Below are 26956 nucleotides of genomic sequence, written 5' to 3'. Positions count from 1 at the left end.
TTCACAAACTTTAGTGTCTGTGCTGACAGATGGTGGATGTTGTCAGGAGTTCCATTGCAGTTCTGTAAGCTACTCGGTACTAAGGTACTTTTTGACCTGGTACATCTGAACTTAAACTTGAAATGTTTTTGGAAAAGTATGTTTGCTTTTACTTGAGTCGTTATTTCACAGAAAAAACAATGCTTGTACTTGAGCATTGGGTTTAGGCTCCTCTACCCTGCTCCTTCTCTTCTAGGCCTCTTCTTCCATGATAACTGATTATGTTCAGCCAACCCTCGGACTGCTGTGACCAGTTCTGTAAGCATGTTTAATTCACATAAATATAATAAATCTGAAATGATTCTTGAATTAAATATTTCTGAAACACAAGTTAATCTGTTTCAATTGTACATTTGACACAGCATTTTCTATTTTCTACAGATTATAGTTTATTAGTTATACTGAGTCATACCACCCATGGCCCTACTGCGGTCCTTGTGAAAGGTCATCTGAAAAAGTCTTAGCAAAAGCAACTTGTTTGCATTTGGTTCTTGAAAGCATTAGAGAACAGGTCAAAACACTGATAAGCCTTCTAGTCCAGTACAGTCGCTGACCTTGCACCATATAACCGAGTGCCACTTGCCGCCTTATTTTCTGTTTTACATGAGATGCAGGATCGTTTTATGAGGACTTTCAGCCAGTGGTATTACGTAAAACCAGTGATATGATGCCAGAGGCAGGGAGTTTTCCACTCAGTTCCATGTACTTAAGTAAAATGTTGATGAATTTGTAAATGCAAATCACAAATATAAGCAATGTCAATAAATTTCACCACTTTCAATGGAATGGAATGGAATTGTGTAAGTTGATTGCTAGCTAGTTATTTTATTTCTACTTTCTACTAAAAGTGTCATCTCTCCTTGAACAGGATAGCAAAATGTTCATAAAGCTGTATTAAATAGAGAAGTACACTTGTGACACATTTTCCAGGCGCTAGAAACAAGGCCTCTGCCAGCACGTGCTCAACACAGTAGCCTAAATGTAATAAAGGGAGCAGATGGACAGATTAGCGTTTGTTGTTAGGCAACAACCACTCTGCTAAGTCCTGGCTATCAGTGGCACAAACCACAGGGTAGAAGATAAAGCCTCTGCGTGAAGCAGGCCTACATGAAGGTAAATACAAGGCAAAAAGGGCTAAGGAAACAGAGGTGCTGTGTTTCATCACCGACTCTTACTACACGCAGAGGACAAATACCTCAAATACCCGTCTACTGAGGATCCTGAAATGAATTCCAGGCTTTGGAAAAACTGAAATTGTGTGGATTTATTTATATTTATTAGCTTTGTACATTTTAGATATGACATACATTTAATACATCTACATTTAAAATGACTTCAAATGAATGAGGCACAACCAAATATGATTTAATCATATTTTTAAATTTAAAACAGACATTTTGAACCATACAGGTTTCATCATGGGAAAACAGAAAACCAAAAAAAAAAAAAATGCATTTGCAAAGATAATGCTGCCTGACATTTTGCACCGAGTAGAAGTTAAGAAAGGTAAAATAAATAGACACTGTAGATGGGTCCCTTTCTGGCCAGGGCGACTACTGGCACTTAAGGAAAATATAAACCAAATTAATAATGTATACAGATTTACTAAAAGCTACAAACTGCTAGACGTTTGTCGTCATAGTAGCACCAGTGTACATATAGGCAACCTAATCCAATGTACACTTTAAAGGAAACTTTGGATTAAAAAAAATATATAAATCTTATTAAAGGAGCTCATTTAAACTTGGCTTAAGACTCAACCTTGTCCACTATTACAATTATGTGCATAAACTGAGAATTAAGTGCAATTTTTGCCAACTTTGTTATTTCTTATGGAAATGACAAAGTGTGTGCATAACCAGAGTAAAACGAACATGTACCAGAATATCACTGTTTAAAAAAATAAGCGGAAAACTAAATCTTTGTAATAAATGACACATGTTGTGCCATCTGATAACTTGTCAGAAAAGAAAAATCACTCAGAAGTTACAAAATGCAGACATCATTACATGGACAGGGGTTCACATATTATTCAACTCCAATAGAGTCTGTTCCAACATCTGGTTCATATCGAGGTTCTCTTCTTTAGCGTGTGACAGTTTATCTGTTAGAATATCAAGTGTTAGAAGACAACATTAATATCACTAGTGCACAAGTATGAGTATACAGCATGCAGTCTTTCAACAAATACACTCCAGTCACGACTTAAGCATTGCCATACAAATAAACGTCCTGTTTATCCAAACAACTTAAGACTTGTTCCTCTCTAGGAGACAGAAGAGGAAGTCAGAGACAGAATTTGTGACTCTGGCACAGTGACCATGCAAGTACCTGAAGGCAACTATCTGTCTCTGCTTACTATAGACATGCTTAAAACTATAGAGTGCAAGAGCAATACTGTAGATTTTAAGACACACTTGTATGCAAACGACTGCTGTTATCATTAATATATTAGACTGGATAGTCTTTTTCAATATAGAGTGTTTGTGTAATACACATTGTGTGAGTCACACCATCATAACAGAAATCATAATTTATTTTCATGAATATAAAATTAAAATTCACACTAGTTAGTCCTCATTCAAGGCCAGTCTTAGATCATTAGAGAGAAGGCGGTTTTTCTCAAGTTGCTGGTAGAGGTTGTCTGTGCAGTCAGGCAGCAGGTTAGAGAAAGAGAAAGACAGAGAATGAGAAAAATAGAAAGAACAGCTGGAGGACAGGAGGAAGAAGAGTTAGTTCATAGTTGATGGACTGTACCTGGCTAATAAGAACAGAACATTTATAGAATGGAAAAAAGTGGAGAAAACAGCTCATGAAAGAGTAACATACACCATGTGACCTGGTCTAGTTTTCTGATAAACACAATAAAAGTAAATGACCTTGCTAAATTCCTAAAACAACTGATATCATCGCTTTATAACCAATGCCGCTGCAGCAGACACTTGCTCTGCAGTCTAATATTCAACGTTACACAGCAACATTCACTCTTAGCAAAAAAACAAAAAGCGTTCTTTGACTCATAACAATAGTGAAACCCTTTTTGGTGCTATATATAAACATTTTTGAAAGCTTCCTTAAAGCATTATATATAGAATGTTCTCCACCATATTGAAGAAACATTTAACATTTAGGCAAAAAACTGAGTTCTTTGAGTTGCCTTTACTAAAGAAACCGTGAAGAGCCATTTTTTAAGGGAGCATAAATATATGAATAAGAATTCTGTATCCTCTTATGGAAATAATGCCCATTTTCTGTCATTATTTCCTCATAAAATAAAAATCTAGAGGTCAGATTATCTATTCAGTTGTCAAGTGGCAAAGCTGCTCTGAAAAAAAAGGGAAAAAATGTCCTGAATGAGCTACACTGTGCTTGGCAAACATCCATCAGCATACCACACTGTAAAATGGTTTTAAATGCAAATTTACCCCTGTCTGTGTGTGTGTGTGTGTGTGTGTGTGTGTGTGTGTGTGTGTGTGTGTGTGTGTGTGTTTTCACAAGTATTAAGACAAAATCCATCAAAGTAGCTCCTCAGTATTCACATTCCAGCATTTGTTTTCCAACATCTCCGCTTATTTTGAAGATTGGTTATGGGCAAAATTAAGCTTTTAATCAATTTAATTGATGTTGGATGTTAGAGCAATTCCTGGCTGGAGTTTTACGTAAATATCATATTTGCTGTACGTAAATATCATTTGAGGCCTCGTATTTATTCATGATTAATGATTTGAGACTAAAATTCCAACACAATTTGCCTGGAGCAAGAAAACTGAAGTATCTTTTAACTGATCTTGCAAATTTTCCAAGTGCTTCATTTGTATTTATTACAGTTAATGTAGTGGCTTCAGTCTGATCTTTATAACAGACCAACACAGAGGCACCTCATAGGACTTTGTGGAAAGGCTCAATTAGCACAGACATTTGAATGAAAGATAAAACTGCATTTTCCTATATGTAAATTTTGGAAAACCACACTGTATGAAGGCACTTCCACACTGATATAAACCTTCTAAATTAACTTTAACTCTACACACTACAATTAACACAGGAAGTGAAACAAATAAAATGCATGAGGTGACAGCAGGGTATTGTGATTTTATTATACCCACTCAAAAATAAATAAAAGCACATAGAAACAAAAAGATGAAATAAAAGGAAAAAAAGAAAAAAGGACACAAAAGTGAAGAGAAGATATAGTTTTACATCGAAGGAAGAACGTTTATTTTTACACAATGCAGAAAGAATCAGGGGTTCTGTACAAGAGAGGGGAAACAAACCAACATTGATGGATAGGGGTTGACAAAGAAGTGAGGGAGAGGGGAAAGGGGAAAGACAGACAGATGAGGAGAGAAAAAGACAGAAGGCTAGAGAGAGCAGAATGATGCCGCTCAGCCGGCGGGAGGCGTCTGATGGGTGTAAACAATTTATCTGTGCAGGAAAGAAGAGCAGAGAGATGGTGAGGGGCCTTAATTTGGGGCTGAGAGGACGCACAGCACACACCAGAGGGGAGAACGGCAAACCAGGAGCCACAATGCCCACTGTAGAGGCATTGCCCAGGGGGGGACAGAGTCTCACACACAGCTCAAAGCAGTCTCAAACCTCAGATCCTCAGCTCTGAATAACAACTTCCATGTTCTGTTACAGAAACTTAGCAACTGTACTTGTACCCTGAGTGCACAAAATTACACACACTGGGGCATGAATCTAATCCACAATGCTAAAGACACAGTTTATATTACATTATGGATGATGATCCTGCACTGCTGTAACCTCAATGTGGGTGTAACACCTTCAAAAAGGCATGAGCTTTGGAAAAAATATAGTCTAATGAACTGCATTGACAGCCCTGGACAATATTAGGGTTGTTCATGTAAGCCATGCAATTAAAAGAACCTTTATTGATGGAAAACTGACTTAAGATGATTTTAGCATAAACATCTTGTCTATGTAAGAGACAGTTGTAACATCACTTCATACATAAACCTTAAATAACCTAAATGCTAAAGAATCACCATGTTATCTAAACTTCTCGTTTTAGCAAATATAGCTGCACAGTTGCCCAGCACATTTCAGAGTGCATATGTTTTTTAAAACCTTCATCAAAAGCCATACTGTATCAGCTTTGTAATTGTGAGTTAACTTTAAAAACGTGCTTACAGTCACCTGATGGTACAGAGCACGAGTTTGGAATAACAGCTTAAGTACCCTTAACAGCCAAGGAGTGGAGCCAAACACAAAGACACCTGGCTGACTTACCCAACAGCACACAGGTCAGTCATAAAGTAGCCTAGCGTACACTGTGTCATCTCAATCTCAAATGCGATGGTGAACCAAGCTGCAGGGAGCGCGTTTTAGAAATCAAGGTAGTAGAAGTAGACCATGTTAGTGGCAGAGGAGCTGCTGTAATCAGAGAGGGTACACCAGAGAGGAAACACACAGGAAGTAACCAAGCATAATTGTCACTGAAACGCTTCCCCTTCAGCGCTGCTGCGTTTCAGAAAAACTGCTTACATGCTGTATGTCAGGGTTAACAATGAATTATGCTTGTACATTTTCAGAACATTAAATCGAAACACTTTTTTAGAGCTTGGTGCAATTCACCTTCGTCCACAAATTAGAAAAGATTACTTTAATGTAAAAGCAATCCAGTGGTTATAGGAAACAGTACAACCTGGTAGAAAGTTAACAGCACTACTATACACTGCTTTCACAAAATCTGGCTTCACTGTCGAACATCTTTACATTTGCTCCAGTGCTGACATATTTACCCAGCATAAATTCAAAGCCTTTGCCACAAAGTGCACACGAACATGCCATAGACTGTTAACATGTCTTAAGTGATCAAGACCTCAACTACAGGAGCATGAACAGGAGCCATCGATCTTGCTGAGTCACAGAGATAGCAGGACAGTTTATGAAAGGAGGATGGGGTTGGCCAGACAGAGTCAGAGAGATGTAGTGACGAGTTGGAGGTAGTGTGAGGGGGCGAGGGAGGGGATGGGCAGGCAGAGGCGCAAGCAGACATAGCACATGAATTACATTGAAGTCATGTCGTTGAGAGCGTGGTCCAGCTCCTCGCTGATAGCTTTGTACTTGAGTTTCTGGGCATACAGCTCATCTATTGGGGACGGGGGGTTGGGGGGTTCAGGAGTGAAGGAGAGGAAAGGGGAATGGGGGAGATATGGAAGAAAATAGGTGGCAAGGAGGTGGAGAAAAGGGTGAAGCATCCAGTCCAGCAGCGAGACAGGCCCGAAGGAGACAGGTGACAGACAGACAAAAAAGGAAAGCAGAAAAAATATAAAATCAATAAAAAATTAGAATGAAGTAGCAGAAGAATGAGGCAGACTCAAAATAGGAGACAGCAGGCTAAGGGTGGCTGATATGACAAAAATATAAGCATCACAAAACAACTCTAGTGTCTCTTTAAAACAAGCTATGAAAATAGTAATATTGGCCTGGCATCTATCAGCTACTGCTCGCCTAGTCTCACGGGGTCTGAACGATCTCATAATGAGAGAATGTGTAGGGACAGCCACGAGAAATTTTGGGCTGAATGTGGGTGAGAATGTTGACTTTTTAGGGTGGGAAGAAAAAGTCTGAAATCTTGACATCGGAGCTCAATCTAGGGTGTAATGGTGCGATGACCAATGTTGTCTGACAACAAGCCCATTGTTAACCCATGGATGTAATGGAAGTTAGCATGGCTGAAAAATTCCCTGAAAAACTCCATGTCAGCATGTAAATGTGTGTCATGTGTGCGGAGAGGACATTCATGTGGTAAAAATAAATATCACCTCTTGCAAGGGCAAAACAGTTCCACTAGCTAACAATGGTGTTTCACTAGCTAGACTGTTTTCTTGTGTTACTGCATGTAGTTTGGACATTTGAAGAGTACAGACTAGAGGTATCTAAAGGCGGGTTTTAGAGGGAGTGTACATATTCAGCATCAAAAGTTTAACAAGTTGTCCCCGAGATGTGTATTCTCATTGTGAGATCATGCCTGCCCCCCATGAGACTACTGGTTACTATTTAGTCTATGTAGTTACTCTACGCTGGTTGTTTAAAGGCCACAGTTCAATATGGCAAAAATATAATATCGCAATACTTTAAGAAATGTTCACAATACATGATATGTATCACGATACTGTTTTTTCTGACTGTTAAAATGAACAAGTAAAAAAATAACCAGTAATGCCACATTTAAAAAAATAGTATCAAGTACTACTGATTTTTATTCAACATTTCACATACTGTGCTGCACTAAATCTAGTTAAGCAAGACTAATTATGCTCTCTTTGTAATGAAACATGCATCAGCACTGATGATATTCTGATATGCTCAGAAAAGCATATTGTGATGTAATTTATCACAATAACAATTTCATTTTGACCAGCCCCTTTACAGACTCTCTATAATTGATGTGAAATCTCTTTTATGATGTACGTTGTTTTTCAGTTTTAGAGAAGTACTTATCACATTAATGAAAACATATCCTCATATTGCACACCAATACATTAAATCACATTACATTCCTTAAGAGCAGCTAAATATACCTCACAGCAAACATCCGTGTCTTCACAGTTCATTTACTGAAAGGTCAGTTGCTCATAGCCTATAACTGGGCAGACAACTTAATGAGGGATTCCTACTCTACTAACACATGTCCTTTTGATCCATGACTTCATATCACCAGAACTGATATGACTCTTGACACAGTGCAAATATTCCACTCAGTCAGTGTGCTACAATTATGAAAATTACACTGGATGCATGAATAACCAAATGACAAGGACAAAGAGAGTCAATGAATGCTGCCTCAGTAAATAAGTCTCTATAAAACTCTAATCAGGCAGAGGCACTGTGGATGATCACATACCAAAAAATGCTACATTGTTTGGTTTAGGGTCATAAAAAGCTTGACCAAAGTTCCAACAATGACTTAATTCACTAAATAAGGTATAAGTCCATCAGAGAGAAGATAAAAGAACTAAATGAAGGTCAGAGGAATGTTTTTATAGAACAGGAAGGGAGAAGTTTAAAATGCATCAGAACTTGAAGAGCAAGGAATGTGGAAGCTTCATATGTTTTGTAGCATGACTGAGGGCCTAAAATGAAACAGCAGAGCTAAATTAAACCTGTAAATAAAGAAAAAAACTCATACCTTCCAGGTCATCAATGGTCTTCTCAAGCTTGGCTACTGTTCTCTCAGCAAACTCAGCACGAGTCTCAGCCTAAAGCAGAAGGATACATTTGTAGAATCTTTAAAATGCAAACATACATGTAGAGCACAAATACACACCTATGTGTAAAGTCCTCTGATGATCACCATAAAAACTCACCTCCTTCAGTTTGTCGGTGAGGACCTTGATCTCCTCCTCATATTTGTCTTCCTTCTGTGAGTACTGTGGAGGTAAAAGAAGGGCAAATGTCAATACCCAGACCAGCACACCTAACCACAAACACCAGCATGAAGGTCATCTGTAGCACCATTTACAACATTTACAAACAAACAGTACACAGTAAAATAACTAGACGGATCATGTTAGTATGTTTTATCATAAGTTATACCTACAAAAAATTCCTTTGAAATTATAATCATTTACTTTATCTATCAATAAAAATTCTATAGAACAGAGACAACACTGCCCTTGTTGGCACTGGTTAAGCTGATGATGGATTTATGGCAGTGGCTCCTAACCCTGGTTCTAGAGCACCCACTGAGTTTTTCTGCTCTAACTCACCTGGTCCAGAAAATTAAGCCCTTCATGAATTCAGATGGGTGTGGTAAAGCAGGAAAAACACTGCAGGGTAAAGTGTACTCTAGCACCAAGTATGGGAACCACTGATTTCTGGATATGGACAGTTTGACAGATGTCATAAAGAAGTTCAAAATAGTTATCAAAAAGGTTATCCTGGTTTTGGTCAAAAGGGATGACATGGGGCCTGGGCCACACTGGCAGCACACATACCTTCTCAGCCTGGGCCTCCAGAGACTTCAGGGTGTTGGTCACAGTTTTCAACTCTTCCTCAAGCTCAGCACATTTGCTAGTGTTTTACATAAAAAGGAGCAGAAAGAGGGAGAGGGGGAGGAGGAGGAGGAAGAGGAAGAGGAAAGGTAGAGGGCATAGCATAAGGGAGAAGATGAAGGGGATAGGAGATTCAGTGTAGAATGAGAGAGAAAGAACAGGCAAAAGACAAGGGGACAAGTAAGGAAAAGGGAAAAAAACAAACAAAACAAACCCCAAAATGAAGCAAAAACAAAGCAGGAATGTTCCACAGTGAGTAGACTGAACAGATAATGTGGAAGATGCTACACTTCATTATTTATTCATGCATGGTGGAAAATGTTTTCAGTGTGGAGCATTCAGCTTGCAGCATTCCTGCTGGGTTAGATGTCCAATCAAAGAAGGCTTAGGAAAATGAGAGCCTAAATAAATGAATGAATGAATAAATGAATGAATGAATAAATAAATAAATAAATAAATAAATAGGGGAAAAAAACAAAGCAAAGGAAAGTGAAGCAGAGCAGACTGAAAGCAGGAACGGACACTACATGTTGAGAAGCCCTAGCGTGCTGAGGAGGTTAGTTTGTATAAACCTAATGAAGAGTGTTAGTGTGCAGTACCTGTCCTTCTGCTGCTTTTAATGACTTAAAGGTTTGGTCCAACCGTTTGAGCTCGTCCTGTAATCCCTGCACACGTCTGTTAGTGCATGTGTACAGCACAAGGTCATTCCATACAGGGAACACATGCAAGTTAACGGTGCATGCAAAAAAAAAGAGGAAGCGTTAGGAAATTGCAATAAAACAGCTGGAAACCTCCAGATTCATAGAGTGCCAGGAAGTGTCTGGCTACATGGTGCAAATCTAAGCACACATGCGTGTTACGTAGCATGTCAGTGAGGTAGTGTGGGCCAAGTGTGGAGCAGCAGCAGGGTGGTTCACCTCTCTGACAGCTCAGCACGCTCCTCTGTACGCTCCAGCTCACCCTCAACAATCACCAGCTTACGGGCCACCTGCACACACATACCAGACAGGATTTAGAGTCTGCGTATTGTACAGCGCACATTAGCTCCCCACAAAAAATTAATAGCATTTCTTTTCTAATTGTTGGTTAGGCATCCAACTACTACAGGTAAGGATTATAAGTCTTTTAAGATCCACTTTAGCCCTCTTTTCCACAAACTTAGTGCTTCATGTCTGAGCAGAACAACACTGACATTCCCACATTCCAAGATGACAACTGTAGAATATCTGTGTCTGACTGACACAGTGACATGATGAAACAGTTGGACAGTTTAATTCCACCAGAAGTAAAGGTTATATTTCCCTGTAATGCTAATCAAGGTAGATGTTCTCCCAATTTCTACATTGCACAAATGTTGATCTACTGGCACAGGCAGATAAACGTATAAAAGAGGTGTATAAAAATAATAGACGTGTATAAAATATCAGAAAATTATTCCCAAATTGGTGCATCCCTAGACTTGAGAGGAGCAAACAAACTCATGTGACTATTAGCATAGACCACTATGTTGTTTCAAGTTTGTACAAAATGATTATGGTTTAGATTTAAGTCACATGTCTAAAGAAGTGGTCTGTGATTGGCATGAAGCAGTTGGTCAGCTGAAGAACTCACTTCCTCATATTTGCGGTCAGCTTCCTCAGCAATGTGTTTGGCCTCTTTGAGCTGAATCTCCTGCAGTTCCATCTTCTCCTCATCCTTCAGGGCCCTGTTCTCAATGACCTTCATGCCTCTATAGGGGGAAAAGTAGAAGTAGGGATGAGAGGTAAGAAAATAGAGTAGGAGGGATACACACATGGCCAGAGAACGATAAAGGCCTGATCAGTTTCTAGCATCAGTGTAAATCAATCAGCACTCTGTTTAGAATATAAAGCAAACAGTTAATTGTCACGGACAATTTTGCTGTGTTTTTCTGTATTTAGAACTATTCCTTTAAAGTTACCAGTCTGATAGCGCTCAAGAGCTACATTTACATACACTTAGCCTGTTATAACTAGACTGTGCCATTTGAAAATGTCAGCTGTTAACTGCCTAAACGGAGGAAAATCTGTGATGTATTAGTAGCTAAAGTCCGGTCTCTGCACAGAGCGGCTGTGTACTATGGTGCAGAGCCTGGCTGCACAGAGGGGCTGTGTGTGAGTCAAACAAAGAAAGGGAAACACAGCCTTGTGCCCCTGTGAATCGCTGTTTATTCAAAGCAGTGGTGCCACTACGCAAACAGCTCACGTCTGTTGTTTAGGCCAGCAAGTGGCATCACCAGCGCCATGACTTAAAGCTTCCAGTCATAATGTCCTGGAGGTTCTACACTCAAAAGGGGAAGTTATTTAAAGTAATGTAACAATGGCTCGATCCTTTTTGAAAGTTTTTTACATAAACAAACATTTCTTTTTGACAATGTACGTGCAAGCAAATAAATTCATTAATTGTCATACTGGTTAACAGGTAGTAAAATCTACCCTCATCATACGAACAAGCACTCTTTTTACAAGGCACCAGCTGTACTATGCAGGCTAGGAAGTGGAGGCATGTTGTCACCTCAATAGAAGCACAACAGCAGACTCTGTGCACAGTAACCACAGTGATAGAGTGCGGGAGAAAGAGGGGGAGGGGTGTACAACGTGCAATAGATCTGTTTAACTTCACTTCCACAGTCTCTCATGGCCTACAGCACTTCCTGTTTTACTAATCTAATTCGGACTGTTCAATACTAAAATGACAAATTACATAGCATTGAACGAACCACTCTATTTAGTAATTAGAGCGCAAACATTGGGCATATGATATTTAATGACCCCATATCATTCATTTTTCTTGCATTTCATTTTATTTTTTTTCCCCCTGAGGGCCTCATATAACATTTGTGTAGTCATTTAAATTAAACTGGCTGTTTTTGTTACTGCATCTTTAGGACTAATAAATGTAAATAAGCTTTGTTCTTAATGGCTGCCCCCGTATTGTGTCCCATTCAAAAAGCTGTTTGTGTTGAAACACTTCTGTGACTTCAGAGTGAATAGGCAGGTCTAAACTGCTATAAGCTAAATGGGTGGATCTATGTAAATGCGGTGGTTTTGGTGTCGTCGCAAAAAAAACAATCGATTGAAAACATTTTTGCAGCTTAGTCTCCAGCACTGACTTTAAAAAACTGAAAAAAAAACGTTTTCCATAGTATAGGCCCTTTAAAATTTGCTATATTATCTCTCTACACTCACCTCTCACTCTCGTCAGCAGCCTTCTCGGCCTCCTCCAGCTTCTGAAGGGCAGTGGCCAGACGCTCTTGAGCACGATCCAACTCCTCCTCAACCAGCTGGATACGTCTGTTAAGAGAGGCTACATCACCCTCAGCCTAGGTGAGAACAGCAGAAGAACTGAAGTGAGATGAGGAAAAGATGAAGAGCCATACAGAGACATACACCATCCCTCCCAACAAACAATCAAAAAGACAGTGTCCACAAAATGCTGATCATTATCTGTGAACATAAGGAACTTGAGAACTTGAGGAACCTACACTGGGTTTTGATGACTGTGTCTTTCTTAACAGGCCACTTAGGCACATTATGGCCCACTGAGGCAGAGAGATCCTTCCCCCTGAGATCCTCTCTACACTCCTATGTATCTACTGGAAATAGCATTAATGAATGTGAGAGTGCTGGGATCATTACTAGTACTCTGGGAGAGCTTTAACGAGTAACGGGAGAGACTCTCCATGGGCTGAAATTATTAAGTCTGTCAACAGCCAAACTACATAACCTGAACAATTACATCCTATAATCACACTGTTCCTACCAAAGACCCTAAATTTGGTTTTAAAAATCAACATGTCAGAAGAACTTGACATTTTATGCTTTATGATGGTAGAAACCACTTGTCATTTCCACAAAACCTCTACAAACTCCTAGGGACAGTTTCCATATACTCTAAGCAAAAAGGGTTCTATATAGTCCTTAAAAAGGGTTCTTTGACTTGTAACAATCCATTTTTTAAAAGGGTTCTTTAAAGAACCATATGCAACTGTTTTTCCATCAGAGAGGAGAAACATTTATTCATTGGAATAGTTGTATGAGTGTTTTACATAGATCCATTACTAAAGAACCATACATAGCACAGAACCAGAACCAGACATAGCACAGACAGAGAATGTAGTCTAATATTTCATTATTCAAGGTTTTGGAGTGAAGGAATGTTCAAATGAACACATACTTATGTCTGGTTACAACCTAACTGCATGTGGGCGGATACTACATAGTCTTGTGTAACCAGCAACATCCCTTCAGAATATTAAGCAAGTGGAGAGAGAGAGACGCCTCACTGGAGGGAATTACGTAAGGGCAAAGTGCATCAATGAAGCTACTAGGAACATGAACGCAACATACATAAACAGATCTTGACTGTATGTCTGCTCCTGGTTTCGGGTCTTCATCTTTCCACTCACGTGCTAGTTTCAAACTACACTCAGTGTTACAGCACAGAGCCTACCCATAATTACCAACGCAGCTAAAGAAAGCTTGAAATTGTTTCCTGTCTGTGTCTTGGGCTGCAGCTCTTGGAGGATTTTTTTCTACTACATGCATCAACGCAACCTGCCCTTATAAGGCAACATGCTTGCAAATCGTTAGTTAACAAGAGGGACTTCCACAGAGCGAGTATCAGCAGCACTTTAACTTTTCAACAATATTAAGACAGTAATTAAATTAATATCATCTCTTTTTAAGCCAGCAACAAGTCAAACACTGTAGCAGAGTATTATTCATTTCCTCCCCTTTATGTGTGGATTTAACGTTATCTGTGAAAGCGATCACTGTGCACGGTACAGCAGGCCTATATGACTTATGTCACTTTAAGGAACAAGAATAATCTCGGTTTGGTTATTTATTATTCAGTCGGGTCTTTGTCGTTACCAAACTAATTGCATGTTTACGTTTTGTGCGCGACTTTAAGAATCAGAGGTGTTTCTGTAAACCAGACTTGCCTATTTTTTAAGGCCCACAACAGCCCAATAGCAAAGCCATATGTTACTGTACGTTAACAAGTGCCTGTAACCAACACACTGCCTGACTCTAATGAGTAATTTCATAATTAGCCTATTTCAGGCAGTGGGCGGAAATTACGAGCATACACAACGGTCATAACAGATTCAGCTGAGACAGAGCGCAGCGAGAGAGAGAGAGAGAGAGAGAGAGAAATCCCGTTAGTGCTGCACATCACTCACTCCTCTCTGCCTCTCCTTCACAGATGCACCTCCTTAAACCTGCTCCACTGTTTAAACTGAGTCTATCAGGACTCGCCCTGTCTATACCGCAGCGCCGAGCGCCGACATGGAGCAGACAGGCACACTTTACAGCAGCATCTCTGCTTGTCCTGCTTACTGTTTCTCTGGCTTTCCTCTCCACATCCAGCTCCCTCTGCAGCTTCTCTGTTCTCTCTTCAGCACCGTCCGCCTGCTCTTGCAGTAGTTTGATTTTCCGTTTCACTGCTTCCAACGAGGTTAATCCCGCCATCGTTACAGCTAAAGACTAAAAACGGCTGTTTTACAGCTTCCAGGTAAAGGAGACCAGAGCGCAGAGCCGCTCTGCACAGTACGCTGCCCTCTTCACTGCTGCGCTCTACACGCCGCGGCGGCGGCTGCCCAGCCCACACCGGAAGTCCCCATGTTCTCGCGGCCAAGCCCTAAACGCGACGTCACGGTGTTATGATGATGACGTGTGAAAATATAATACAATAACACAGTGGAGGGGGGGTTATGTAGACGTTCTGGTTATGTTTATAGTACATCTTTACATTAGCGTTTCATTCTGATGTTCTAACCCAGAGGTTCCCACTGTCAACCCCCCCCCCCGATATTTTAAAGGGAAAGTCCACCTATTTTTCAAAATTTCCGCATTATTATACTGTTAAGATGCAAACTTATCATCCAGAGAGGTTTGATGTGAAATGTTTCGTTCTGGAGAAACTTACAGAATCAGAATTGTTTACAGTGGTGGTGATAGGAACCAGACGTCTAAAAGGCGTTTAATGCCTCTGAAAGCTCCCTCACAGAAAAAGCTTTACATGAAATGGCTATGAATACACTGCCTGATGCTTAAGATCTTGTTTTGCCATAGTTTTATGAGAGGGTTTTGGCCTAAAACGTAATTTTTAAAACGCATTAATGACAGACAGGTACTCACAGGGCCTTGTTACAGCAAAATAGTCCCCCAATCAAAATTCTCTTTTTCAGATTTACCACTATTTTACATCACATATAAAAGCACAGAAGGCGTGTAGCTTCAGCTTCCCGGGTCACTTTTTATAGTAAATAAGATTACTAGCCTATGTATGTGTTCTAGACATTGCAGACCCTGGAAACCCGAGTCAGTGAGTTTCTCTACAATGCACAGTTTCACATCAAACCACTGTCTGAGACCTTGTTTACATCACAGTGAATGAATTACGGAAAAATCGGTGTTTTTTTTTTTTCTTTAACACATCTGAACGAGGAGCTTGATAATTGATGGCGTGCTGTGCTAGTGAATGCACTCATGGTAGTGTACTATTTTGTCATACTATTTAGTATGGAACCTCTCCACTAACCCCACCCCAAAGTTTTGGTTCCACGCCCACCACACTGTTCACACCTGCATCAGTCAGTCAGTGATGAGTATTTTGTCACATGTTCAATTCGGAGCCCTTTCCTGCATTGGTGACTGAAGAAAATGCGAGGAATGCCGGACGGTGCAGGTCTTTGGTTTTATAAATGAATATACAGCACACTCTGCTGGCTGAATGAAAAAATGAGCCCAAAGATCTGCTTCACATCTAACAGACCAGCAACTTACAGCTGGCATCATTTGACTACGTATCGCTACGTCTCTATTAGCCACCAGTACGAAGTACATCAGGCAAGAGGTATGAAGGCGATCTCTTTAACTGGCTCACACTGAACTCTTACTGAATTTCATTTTATTAACCACTGGAACGCAGACTGTTGCAATTCTTCTATTAAACCAGGAGGCGGCGCACTGAGCACTAAGCGCCAGCGGTGGGTATAAGGGACATAAAAAATGAGAAAAAAGAAAAAAAAAACCACTCTGGTTTCAGTACTGGCTAATCATCATACTATAAAATAAAGACATTTTAATCTCGCATATCTATTTATTATCATTTCACCCAAACTTTTATGATATGTTTGTTTAAAATTGTACATGTGAAGTCTAAAAGTAAACCAGATTTGGATTATCCCGTGTGTGTAGTCTATACAGACATATCCCATGTTACAAAGAAAGTGAATATTTGTCATAGTTAACCTATTAAAGCTTAGCTTCCCCTTATCCATTTGAATTAACAATGTGCATCTCTCTCCTGAGACCCTGTTTTGGTATTTGGACTAGTTCATACTTTTAGATGATGAAAATAAAGAAAATGCTGTTGAATGAAAACTGAATGAAACCAGTATTTGGACAAAAACTACAGTGTTATTCACTATTGTACACCAGTTTATAACTGTGTGTTGCAGGTTTAGATATGTCTTAGAAATGAATGGCTGGAAGAAAACATGAAATCTTCTGAGACCTCGCTCGTGATCTCAAGGGGCACAGCCCAAGGAGGAGTGCTGCGTCTTTACCATATAAAGCACTAGGCTAAATTTAACAGCCCGGCTGCTCTCCCTCAGCCTTCCAGTAGCCTCGGCTACACGTCCTGCAAATTCCAGCCCTACCGAGTGCAGTATTTTCTTTCAAGCAGGCTTCTCCATGTCTGACCTGATACTTTATGCCTGAGCAGATATTTTATGTCTGACCTGCTTCCCTGCGGATGTCCAGCTACTCTATATCTGACAGGCTTCTCCATGTCTGACCAGCTGTAGGACACTGATAATATAATGGGCCTCTCAGAGCTCCTTATGTTCACTGATACAGGGTACATTGTGTGAAGGTGACATCAAAGGTGCACAAACACAACACAGACCTGAGGGAAAGGACGCGCTGTTGCTGTGGTTACTTATCTATTTTCAACTTTTACATTTCAGTAAAGCAGCACAGCTGTCATTTCACACAGGTCAGATAAGAAACAAAGGGTGTGACGGAAAGAAAAGTGTTGTGTGGAAGCAGTGGGCAGCCAGAAGACACTTGGCCTCCATCCATACTCACGTCTGTGGCTTTCTTCTCAGCCAGCTCCAGTTTCTCCTGGGCGTCTTTAAGAGCCTCAGAGTACTTGTCCAGCTCATCCTCGGTGGCCTTCAGCTTCTTCTGCAGGGCTACCAAGTCATCCTCGAGCTGAGCGTGTTTTTGGTGCAGTTTGTGTTTGTTTGTTTATTTGTTTGTTTTCCACAGCGGTGAATAGCAGGAAAGCGCAGTGCGTGACAGGGCGCGAGGGAAAGACAGACAGACAGAGAGACAGACAGAGAAAGAGAGGGAGAGAGGGAAGAAAAAGTTAGGAGAGACTTGGAAAGGCACACACGAAATACCTTAGTGGCGACCTCCTCTGCGGTCAGCAACTTTTCCTCGGCCTGCTGGAACTCCTCAAACACTTTATCGCGCTCATCCTCGGTTATGCGCAATTTCTTTTCCAACTCTCTTAACTCTTCCTCCAGCTACACATGCATGCAAACGACATTTTTCATCAACATGGCACAAGCACTCACACAAAAAAGCACGTCTAGCGTTTTCAATGACTGGGAGTCTAAGTGTGTTAGGGGGCTATCAAAAGAAGTGAAACAGGCTTACTCTCTTCACATCAACACTGGAAGTTAGGCTAGTAAAACAGCACCCAAACACCAAGTTAGCACACTATCTTCCATCTTCTGCCACTATAAATCCACTCAGACAGGGTAATCCGTTCACTCGGAGGTACCGATAAGGCACCAACATTCATGCTCCCATTTATTCTCTCTATGGAAAACTTAAATCCCCGACCTGTTTGCTCCTGTCCTCCGCTGCCTTCTTATCTCCCTCAGCCTGCTCAGCTCTGTCCAAGGCGTTCTCCTTGTCGAGCTTGAGCATCTGCATCTTCTTCTTGATGGCATCCATGGCTGGTTATTGGTTTGGCTGCACACACACACTAAAAAATTCCAAAGACAGTGAAAAGAGCGAGCTGACGGCCGGTACTGAGCTCAGAGCGTGTGGGCCAGACTGAACGCTGAGCTGGAGTGCAAGCGGTCCTCTCCGTGTGCCCTGTCAAATATGTACTTTGACGGGGGGGGCGCCGAATTCCTCACGACATTCAATACTTTTTTGGAAACGGCCTCTGTGGGCTCCTGCTGCATGCTCCGGCTTTTTTTATGGATCTGAGTGGCGATTCGCTGCCGCCAGACATTTGACCGTTCATATGACTATATATGGGATGTGATGGGTAAGAAGAAGGCAAAGCGAGCCCCCCTCACCACGCTCCTATTTCTAACGCTGTGAACGTTAAAGCGCAGTGGAGATGAAGAGAAAACAAAAGATGCACAAAAGTAGCGGAGAAAGTTTCCGCTTCAGGGAGATTTTCGTTCAAAAACAGCGGGACACGCTCAGTCGAGTGAGTCTGTGGAGGGAGACTGTATGGCCACAGGGCGTGTGTTTGTGTGTAGAAGTTCGTACCTGGCGTGTCTGTAAGCCAAGGTTTCGGATGATGTTGGTAGTTTTATTGTGATTTATTTCAGTATCGCATCTCTCTCTCAGACAGAGCAACGGCAACGGCACGAGGCACCGGGGCGCGTCATGAGGCGCCCACAATGCGCATTGTTGAAATTTCCCATCGAAATCCACGTCCACCTCCAGGGAAGTGTTGGGTTAGCGGGGGTCAGCAGCTCTCGCTGATGAGGGGGAGCTGGTGACAGAGCAGCATCTGAGGCTCTTGTTGCAGTCTTCATAATCACAGCTGCGTTTAACACTGATATCACATGAGCTCGTGAGAACCCTTGAGCACTCGCAGGCTTTGTCTGAGTTTGAGCCAAGACTAATGCGAAAAGGTTTTTACACTTTCACCAGACCGCGGAGTGCTAAGTCTTAGGAAATGCGTCTGTAAGCTCAGCCATTTTTCTCAGCCGCTCTTGGAGAACGGCTTTTGTAAAGTCTTCTTCAGACTCTTTGAGACACAGATCCCACCAACGGGTTTTGTTTTCCTTCAGTCCCCGTTCAGTCTTCTTTAAGGATACTACGCTGGGTATTTTTAGGCTTGCCTGCTCCTTCTGACACCTGCTCCAGTCTGTAAACTTCCTCCAGGACACTCTTGCCAAATGACCAAGGTCACACATAATGAGATAATCTCTTAAAATAATCCCAGTCTTAAACATCAATTCTTTGACTTCTTTTAGCTAAACTTCAGTATTGAATGTTTATGTATTGCAGGTCACACTAACAGATTTGGCCTGTGTTTTTATGTCAAAACTAAATCTGGTCGGCTGTTTAATGTTAGCAGTGGGAAGTTCTGGTTCTGGGTGTGAACAGTTCTACAAGTGGTTTTAATCCTGCAGGCCTGATACAGCTTATCAGATGACTATCACCTTTTGTTAGTGGAGTCTGGTGTGTTGAGAGAAGGATAAGATAAGACTGACCTATGTCGTTCTCTAACTCAGCCTTGTCCTGTATTGTAAAGCCGTTTGTCTCATGATCACTTGCTGTTATGAGGTGATTTAAATAAATGGCCACTAGTGTTATTTCTGGAAAATTTAAAGCTGCACTATGTAAGTTTTTTGTTAAAATTGAAAGAAGCAGCATTATTGAAGCGAAGCCAGAATTTACACAATGGGGTGTCAGGTAAGACCCCGTGAATTTATTAGGGAAAAAATAAAACAGCGTTTAACAACACTGTTCTTTGTGTAACTTAAAATGTATTTAATTCACTCAACATGATTACTGCTGACAGTAAACTGAAAAACAAAGCTGAGCTGATGTTTGTTATTTATTCATGAGGAATTTCTGTAAACATTTGAATCAAGCAAATTAAATAGATCATTTTTAGTGAGCTAATGCAAATATTTTAGATCAGTCGTTAGGCTGCCCTTGCCACAGGTCACTTATGAGTCTAATAAATAAAGCATCAAGACATTAAAGTATAGGGTAACATTATGAGCAAACAGTCTTTGGCTGGGTGATGAGCTGGCTATGTTTAGCCTGCACGTATTCCACATGTACCTGTTTTGATGGGGTTCTTTAAAACTGTTCATTTTATTTTTGTTTTATTTTTACTGCTGAGCAGTGTTTATAATATTGTGATTCATGTCATATGATCCACACAGAGAATGACAACAAGAGTACTGTCCCATATCCATGAAGATTTTAACTGTGTTTTGCTGATATATGAAACCAGGTTTGCTGCCTCATGAAGACCAGTGTTAAAGGTTTGAGCAGTGTTCTCGCTGGATTGCTCAGAAGACTCGTTTATCACATTGAGCTGTAGTGATTATTGAGTGCTGTACGATCAGCTTCCTGATCGTCTGAAGGATTCTGTGGTTTGTATTTCATTCGTGAAGCTGAGAAAGTTTTGGATTAAATTAATGTTATGTGGAGAACCTCACTCACAGCTCAGTGTCTGCACTATTAACTAGCAGACTTTACTGGCTCTGAGGTAAACTTTATCCAGGTGATCGTATTTGATAATACACATTTTAATATGATGTCTTACAATAGATAACTCTACAAAAATAAGATTAGCTAGTAAGCTTGTCTTCGCTGTTGACAGTTAATGTGATAAACCAGTCAGATTAAACAAGACTGACCTGTGGTAGCATTTGTGATTAAAACGTGTAAAGATAAACATAAATGCACTAGTACACATGCCATTCTTTACATTGTTTTATTAAAGTTTGCTGAAAGACAAAGAGTACTCTTCAGCGTCTAACATTGCTTTGACTAGCTCCAGTGTTAGCTTTAGCATTAGCTCATCTGAAGAGATAGCCTCTGTCACTAAAACCTCCACATTATTAGACATGAAAAGAGGCTGTGACTGAACAATTTCACATTTTGATTAATGTAAATGTGGTTTCTAGAACCCATTTTGTCCTCAGCATTAAACTGACCTACATAAAAATTTTATATTTTATAATTTACTATTCACTGATTATAAATATATAAATACGCAACTCAGCTAGTTTGAAGTTAATTGTGCTTTTATAGTCCTACACAATCTCAAACTGTGCTTGTACAAATCATTCAAAATCTAATGCACTAGAGTCAAATCTCACTGTTCCATTTTCTTCCCTACATTTCAAACACACAGTACAGAGTGGAATGAGTCTCCTATGTGTCTCCCCTCTTGATGTGGATTGTATGTGTGTGTGTCCATGTGTTTAGAGTGAAAGGTAAAGGTAAGTTCTAACAGCCTTAGACAGAGGGATTAGTCTAAACCCTCTGTGCGAGGTCAGAGCTCACTGTGAGTGGGATATTAGAGTGTTTGGGTGCTCCTAGAGGGCAGACCACATGCAAAATAATAACCCTCAGTTGAAGTAAGTGCAGCTGATTTCGTTCAGTGACTTTTTTGTCTCCTTTGTGAAGGCACATATGGTTTGAAGGTTGAGAGTTCATTGAAACTTCCACTGAACTTTAAACTTTTCAACATCTTGTGAAAGTGTTATTCTCACATACAGATTGTTTTCTTGAATTTTCTTCACACTGGGGCATCTACTTGCATGGCACTGGTCTGACATAACAGACAGAGACCTAAAGTACATTTTAGATTCGGTATGAACATTTGCAGATCTTGCAGATTTTAGAAAGTGCCCGATGTCTTCATCATGTGTCATAATAACATTTCCAAATCAAGTACTGACATAAAAGATTCAAATACCATGATTTACAAACAGCTAAAAAAAGAGTAAAAAGTTTGTGTATCCTCTTGTATACATTAGCACACTGTGCATACTGAAATATAGTTACTCATCTAAGCTTCACCTCTCCTATATGACCGCTCTGCAGAAGAAAAATTTAGTTTATGTTGGCATGCTGGGTTCACACTGGTATTCTGGAAATTAAAATTTTGTAAGGTAGAACTCTTTGTAAGGTATCAGTGCAGTAAATGAAGCTGAAGCTAAACATATAGCTTTGCTGTAAATGGTGATCACAAATTGGCAGTCTAGACAGAAAATATTTAAGTAAAAGAGAAGCAATTACACAGAGTCATAGTTTGAGAGGCATCAACACACAAGGATGAATGTACAGTGAGAGGAAATAAGTATTCACAAATATTGGCACTCCTGGTACTCATGAGAAAAATGAGCTTTAAAAAGTATTTAATTACATATTCCTTTGATCTATAAGGTATAAGGGTTTAAAATAAATAAATAAATATAAAATAAATATAATTTTTTTTCCAAATCTATGTGTGGATGGTTCGAGTGGGCAAATAATCTCCAAGGATCACAGATGGGAAATTGCAGAAATTAGTTAGGTCTTGGGGTCAGAATGCCTTTCAAACTACAATCAGACACCACCAACTCTCTTAAAAAAGATGGTTCTTCAAGGGTTATGTAGTAAAGAAAATGGTTCAGTATAGAACTATGAACAGTCACAGAAATGTGATAAAATGATTAAAGGGTTCTTTGTATCATGAAAGGGTTCTTCAGACTGATAGAGAATATGCTGTATATGATTCTATATAGAACCTTTTTGAAAAGGGTTCTATACAGCACCCAAAAGTGTTCTATTGTTACAAGCTCGATACACACAACCTTACAATCAAACTGATATGCTTAAAAAATGACATTTCCTGCTTGATTGCAAATAAACTGCAGTTGACAATTTACTGAAGTCAGTGAACTACAGACAGCTGGGAATCTTCTCTGATGATGCTGTAATACAGTCAGTTTTAGTTCCTGCTTGTTTTGGGGGCTTTTGCCTTCAGACTTATATTCAGTAAGTGAAAAGCACAATAAAGATCAAGTACCATCTGATTTACTTAGTCAGCCAAGAGCATTAATTTTTTAGGTGCTTTTGGGTCATTACTCTATTGCAAAAGGAGGGTCTCTGCAGTTAAGATGTTTCTGTACACTTTAAAATTCATCTGTGCAGCAAGAGTTTCCTAATTGACAGCTCTGTATGTACAGTTTGCACTTTGGGCTGGGTTACTGTTTATCAGTGTGCCGATCTAGTCAGGGCCCCCTTCATTTGAAGCACTTCCGTTGACTCTTCATGGCTAGAAAGAATGAGGCTAAGCCCTGTTTGAAAAATATGTTTATCTGAGACTGCTGGCCCTTGGGACTGCTGCAGTGGAACTCTCCCTGTCTCTCCCAGACATGAGAGGAAGTGCATTCCCAGCAGAACTCAACAGTGAAAATGGTTCAAAACTCTTTCCTGTGTACTCTGTGGACCTTTAAATGAAGAGTGCAGGATTAGATGCCATCTGTAATGTAACCACATTCAGCACAGACAATATACACTATGGTTCAAAAGTTTGGAACCACTTATCACTACTGTTAAAAGTGTTTTAGATATTTTATTCAGTTTTTTTGGAACAACAATAAGTTACCAAATGATTGAATATAAGTTAACAGATCCTCTACAAGGACCAAATATGAATATGGTATTTCTGCTAAATGTGGTGCTAAATGTAGGGAAAAATAAAACATAAAATACAAAAAAAGTGTAACAACACAAAAGTTTGTCCTCTGAAGATTTGTTGACTTATTTTCACTTAGAAAATCAAAAAAATGTTACTCTACCAGGGCAACCCAAACTTTTGCACATGACCGCGGATCTCCAACAAAATTGTTATTATGGAAAACATTGTTATGATATTATGAAAAACAGTGATTCCAAACTGTGAAGTGGTTGTGTATTCTCTGAGCAGGGTTCATGTAAGCACTACAACAAAATCAATAAAAGTAAGAAGTATGAGCAGAGATGACTAACAAAGAACTGACGATACCACAGTAGCCCAGCAATGTGGAAGTAAAATGATACACTCATCTCAGAACTGGCAGCTGTACAAGAAAAGCTTCTACGGTCCATCTGAATCTTTCTCAGACTGATTACTGATTATGCACTAACGTCAGAAGGAAATGGGGAGGGGGAGCGTTGTTGGTCTGCAAGTATCTGCTAAGGAGAACGTCCCACAGAGGATAGTAGCAAGAGCAGACATGCTTACAGTACAGAGCCACAAGCAGTCACAACAGATCTGAGTGAGGATCCTACAAAACATGGCCAACTGAACCAAGGTCACTGAGAAGACACAGGTGCTATTTTTATTTTACAACAGGAATGTTTTTTTAGTCCACATGGGAGAAAGTCTAACCCCAAACTTAACCTCAATTACATCCCTCCTGCCTTGTATATAACCTTCACTGTCACTCAAAATCCAGCTGAACCCCCATCATTTTAGAACAATATTCACATCAAAACACTCCAGACCTCCCTGTTGGGCTGTATATAGTCAAGGCACACACACATCACCGTTGGAAAGAACTGAGACTGACTGTGTACTACCATCTGAGGAGGCCTGTGGCACTGGAGCAGAAATATATATATAGAGTCAGGAGCCGTGCAGCCTCACTCTGGGGAATAGCCAGCACCATGCTGGGACATATTCATTTAGCCAAGCAAATGGTAGAGGCAGTGGGGTGAGGGGTGGGGTCTGCAACTTGATGCTGCTGTAAAAGTGGGCCCCCAAATGTCTTGCTCTGAGTGTAACACACACATGCGTCATACAGTGCGTAAAAGTAACTATCCAGGAAATACACCTGGGATGTTCTGATAAGATCAAAGCTGTGCTACTATAGTGAGCCATTTCATATAAAAAACACAGTTTATTAAAATAGTAAAATGAACTCTACAAGACAGTCTTATTGCTGTTCTTTCACATTATGCAAAGGTTCTTACACTTTTGAAAGGTTCTTCACAGGCACATGTCTCAATTACTAACTTTTGTTGTGCATTGTGGAGAATGGTCATTCTACAATTATGCTAATGCAATTGCAATGTTTGAACAGTAGAGTTTGTAAACGATCAGCACCAGGAACTCACTCCAGGATCCTCCTGCCTCTCAGGCCTAGTGTTGTTAATAAGTGGTGTAACAACATGACTATATCATCATTTTCCTTCCATCAAATTTGTTCAAAATATTGTGAGAAAACCGAATCATGAACACGGTATTATGAACCAAGTGTCCTTACAACTTTACTAACGAAGTGACCAAGAAAAAGGGTAATTCAGGAGCTTCACTAGTCAACATGCCTTTGTTTTTACACCAATTATCACTGATCTGTAGAAATGTTTTAAGTTCTTCAATGTAGAGTAGACTGTAAAAGCAGCTCATCAGATCTACCTAAAAACACTTCATGTGGTAAGAAGTAAATTAACTAGTATTATTAAACCTAAATAAATACTCTGAATGAACGATTCTTTCAATAAGTGTAGTTAAGTTGAAAGAAAATGTTTCAATTGCTTGTTACCACAGTAATTTTTTAAGGTAGATCTGACGAGCCGCTTTTTACAGAGTAAATGGCCTTATTAATTTGGTTCGATGACTTTTATCTATAGATTAGTAATTACATTCTTTTTACTGCAACATCGCTACGATTTACAAAACACACACCAATACCATGATGATTAAGACACTTAGGAAACTTACATTTCAAAATGTAATTCTGAATCTTGATTTTTTAATAGGCACAAAAGTTTATACTTTTAACTAAAAACAAAATAGAGCCTAGAGTACATTGTTACATGTAAAGTTGAAGCTACATACTTAAAAAAGGTGGTTCTTCAAGGGTTCTTTAGTAAAGAAAATGGTTCTATATAGAACCATGAACACTTAAAGAACCCTTTGCATGTACAAAGGGTTCTTTTGTACCATGAGAATATGTTTTAGATGGTGATTTATAGAACCTTTTTAAAAGGATTCTATACAGCACCAAAAGGGTTCTTCAATTATTACAAGCTTGACATTGTAACAATAGGAGAACCCTTTTTGGCGACCTAGGATTGTTAAACTAATATTTTCATATTGAACTCCAGTATGAGTTCTTATATGACCACTATTTTTGTGCAATACTGTATCCTGGCTTTAATACTGATATGCCATATTGTTCTGCTCTGGTACTAGCTGACAGGAAATACCGATCAAAGTCATTTCACACATTGTACTCAGCAGAGATTTCTGGCTTTCACCAAAGCAAAATCAGATAGGCCTGCTGCGGTTTCTGTACACACTATATTTGTGCATGCATTCTGTGACTATCACAATTACCCTGATGGGCGCTTGGTGCATGCCAGTTGTGCCCTGCTGATCTTCTCCTAATGTTCGAGAAGCCCTGGGATGAAGGGACTACATGTTTAGACTGGTGGTGCCTATTAAAGAGCTGACTAGAATTCCTGCACTGCGAGCTGTTTGCAATGAGAGATCCGGGCTGATGGAGATGGTCTCTTAGCACAGGCCCAGAGGGAAATGCCTGGCAGGCTGGTGAGTATATGAGCCTGAGAGGCAGCTCATTTCTTTATTTCTATATGAGCCTGAGAGGCAGGCATTTGCATTTCTTTCAGTCAAGCGTGGAGGGAATAAAGGCAGGGCTGGCTCTAGCCTTTTGAGGGGCCCTAAGTAAGATATTTTAGGGGGCTCATCTTGCTAGCTGGTGTATTGCAAACTTATTTACTAACTAATAACAATGACTTACACACGCTATCCAAATTATTAAAGCAATAAGCCATGAGAGGCCCTATTTCACTGTAGAGGCTAGAATTTCAAAACGTTCATAGCACACTTTTTAGGGAAGACAGCCATTTGGGATTCAGCCTGGGTTTGATGCTACTTCTGACTGAAACACGGACATTTGAAGTGTGTAAATCATTCAAGTGACATTTTTTGGACTTGTATATTGCCATTTTCCAGTTTATCTCACCGTAAGTGCTTTAATTCAAACTTGTTATATTAATGATGATGTTGTTTAGGCTGTTAGCTATCTTTTAGCCTGATAGCTAGCTGACCAGCCTAGTTCTAGTTAAGAAGTCCCTCAG

General features: G+C 40.0%; 1 protein-coding gene across 8 annotated transcripts; it reads right to left on the bottom strand.

The window, feature by feature from the left end:
• Window positions 1-1383: 1383 nt before the first annotated feature.
• On the bottom strand, window positions 1384-18193 carry tpm1 (tropomyosin 1 (alpha)). 8 transcript variants are annotated; one of them, XM_036576089.1, is made up of 10 exons: window positions 17945-18193; window positions 17497-17622; window positions 17180-17305; window positions 12269-12402; window positions 10674-10791; window positions 9980-10050; window positions 9006-9081; window positions 8376-8438; window positions 8198-8267; window positions 1384-2143 (listed from the first exon to the last, which is right to left on the bottom strand). In XM_036576089.1, the coding sequence occupies exons 1-10, from the start codon at window positions 18056-18058 to the stop codon at window positions 2061-2063; spliced, it is 981 nt and encodes a 326-aa protein (XP_036431982.1). In that variant the 5' UTR covers window positions 18059-18193; the 3' UTR covers window positions 1384-2060. The 8 variants fall into 8 exon arrangements, with proteins under 8 accessions (XP_036431982.1, XP_036431979.1, XP_036431975.1 ...); XM_036576081.1 differs by lacking the exons at window positions 1384-2143; window positions 17497-17622 and adding exons at window positions 4112-4464; window positions 6076-6154; XM_036576083.1 differs by lacking the exons at window positions 1384-2143; window positions 17180-17305 and adding exons at window positions 4112-4464; window positions 6076-6154 and having other exon boundaries at window positions 17945-18192.
• Window positions 18194-26956: the final 8763 nt, after the last annotated feature.

This window comes from Colossoma macropomum, unplaced genomic scaffold (genome assembly GCF_904425465.1).
Source record: "Colossoma macropomum unplaced genomic scaffold, Colossoma_macropomum, whole genome shotgun sequence".
NCBI classification, from domain to species: Eukaryota; Metazoa; Chordata; class Actinopteri; order Characiformes; family Serrasalmidae; genus Colossoma; species Colossoma macropomum.
The sequence above is the reverse complement of the archived record's forward strand: the minus strand, read 5'-3'. Positions and strand labels throughout refer to the sequence as shown.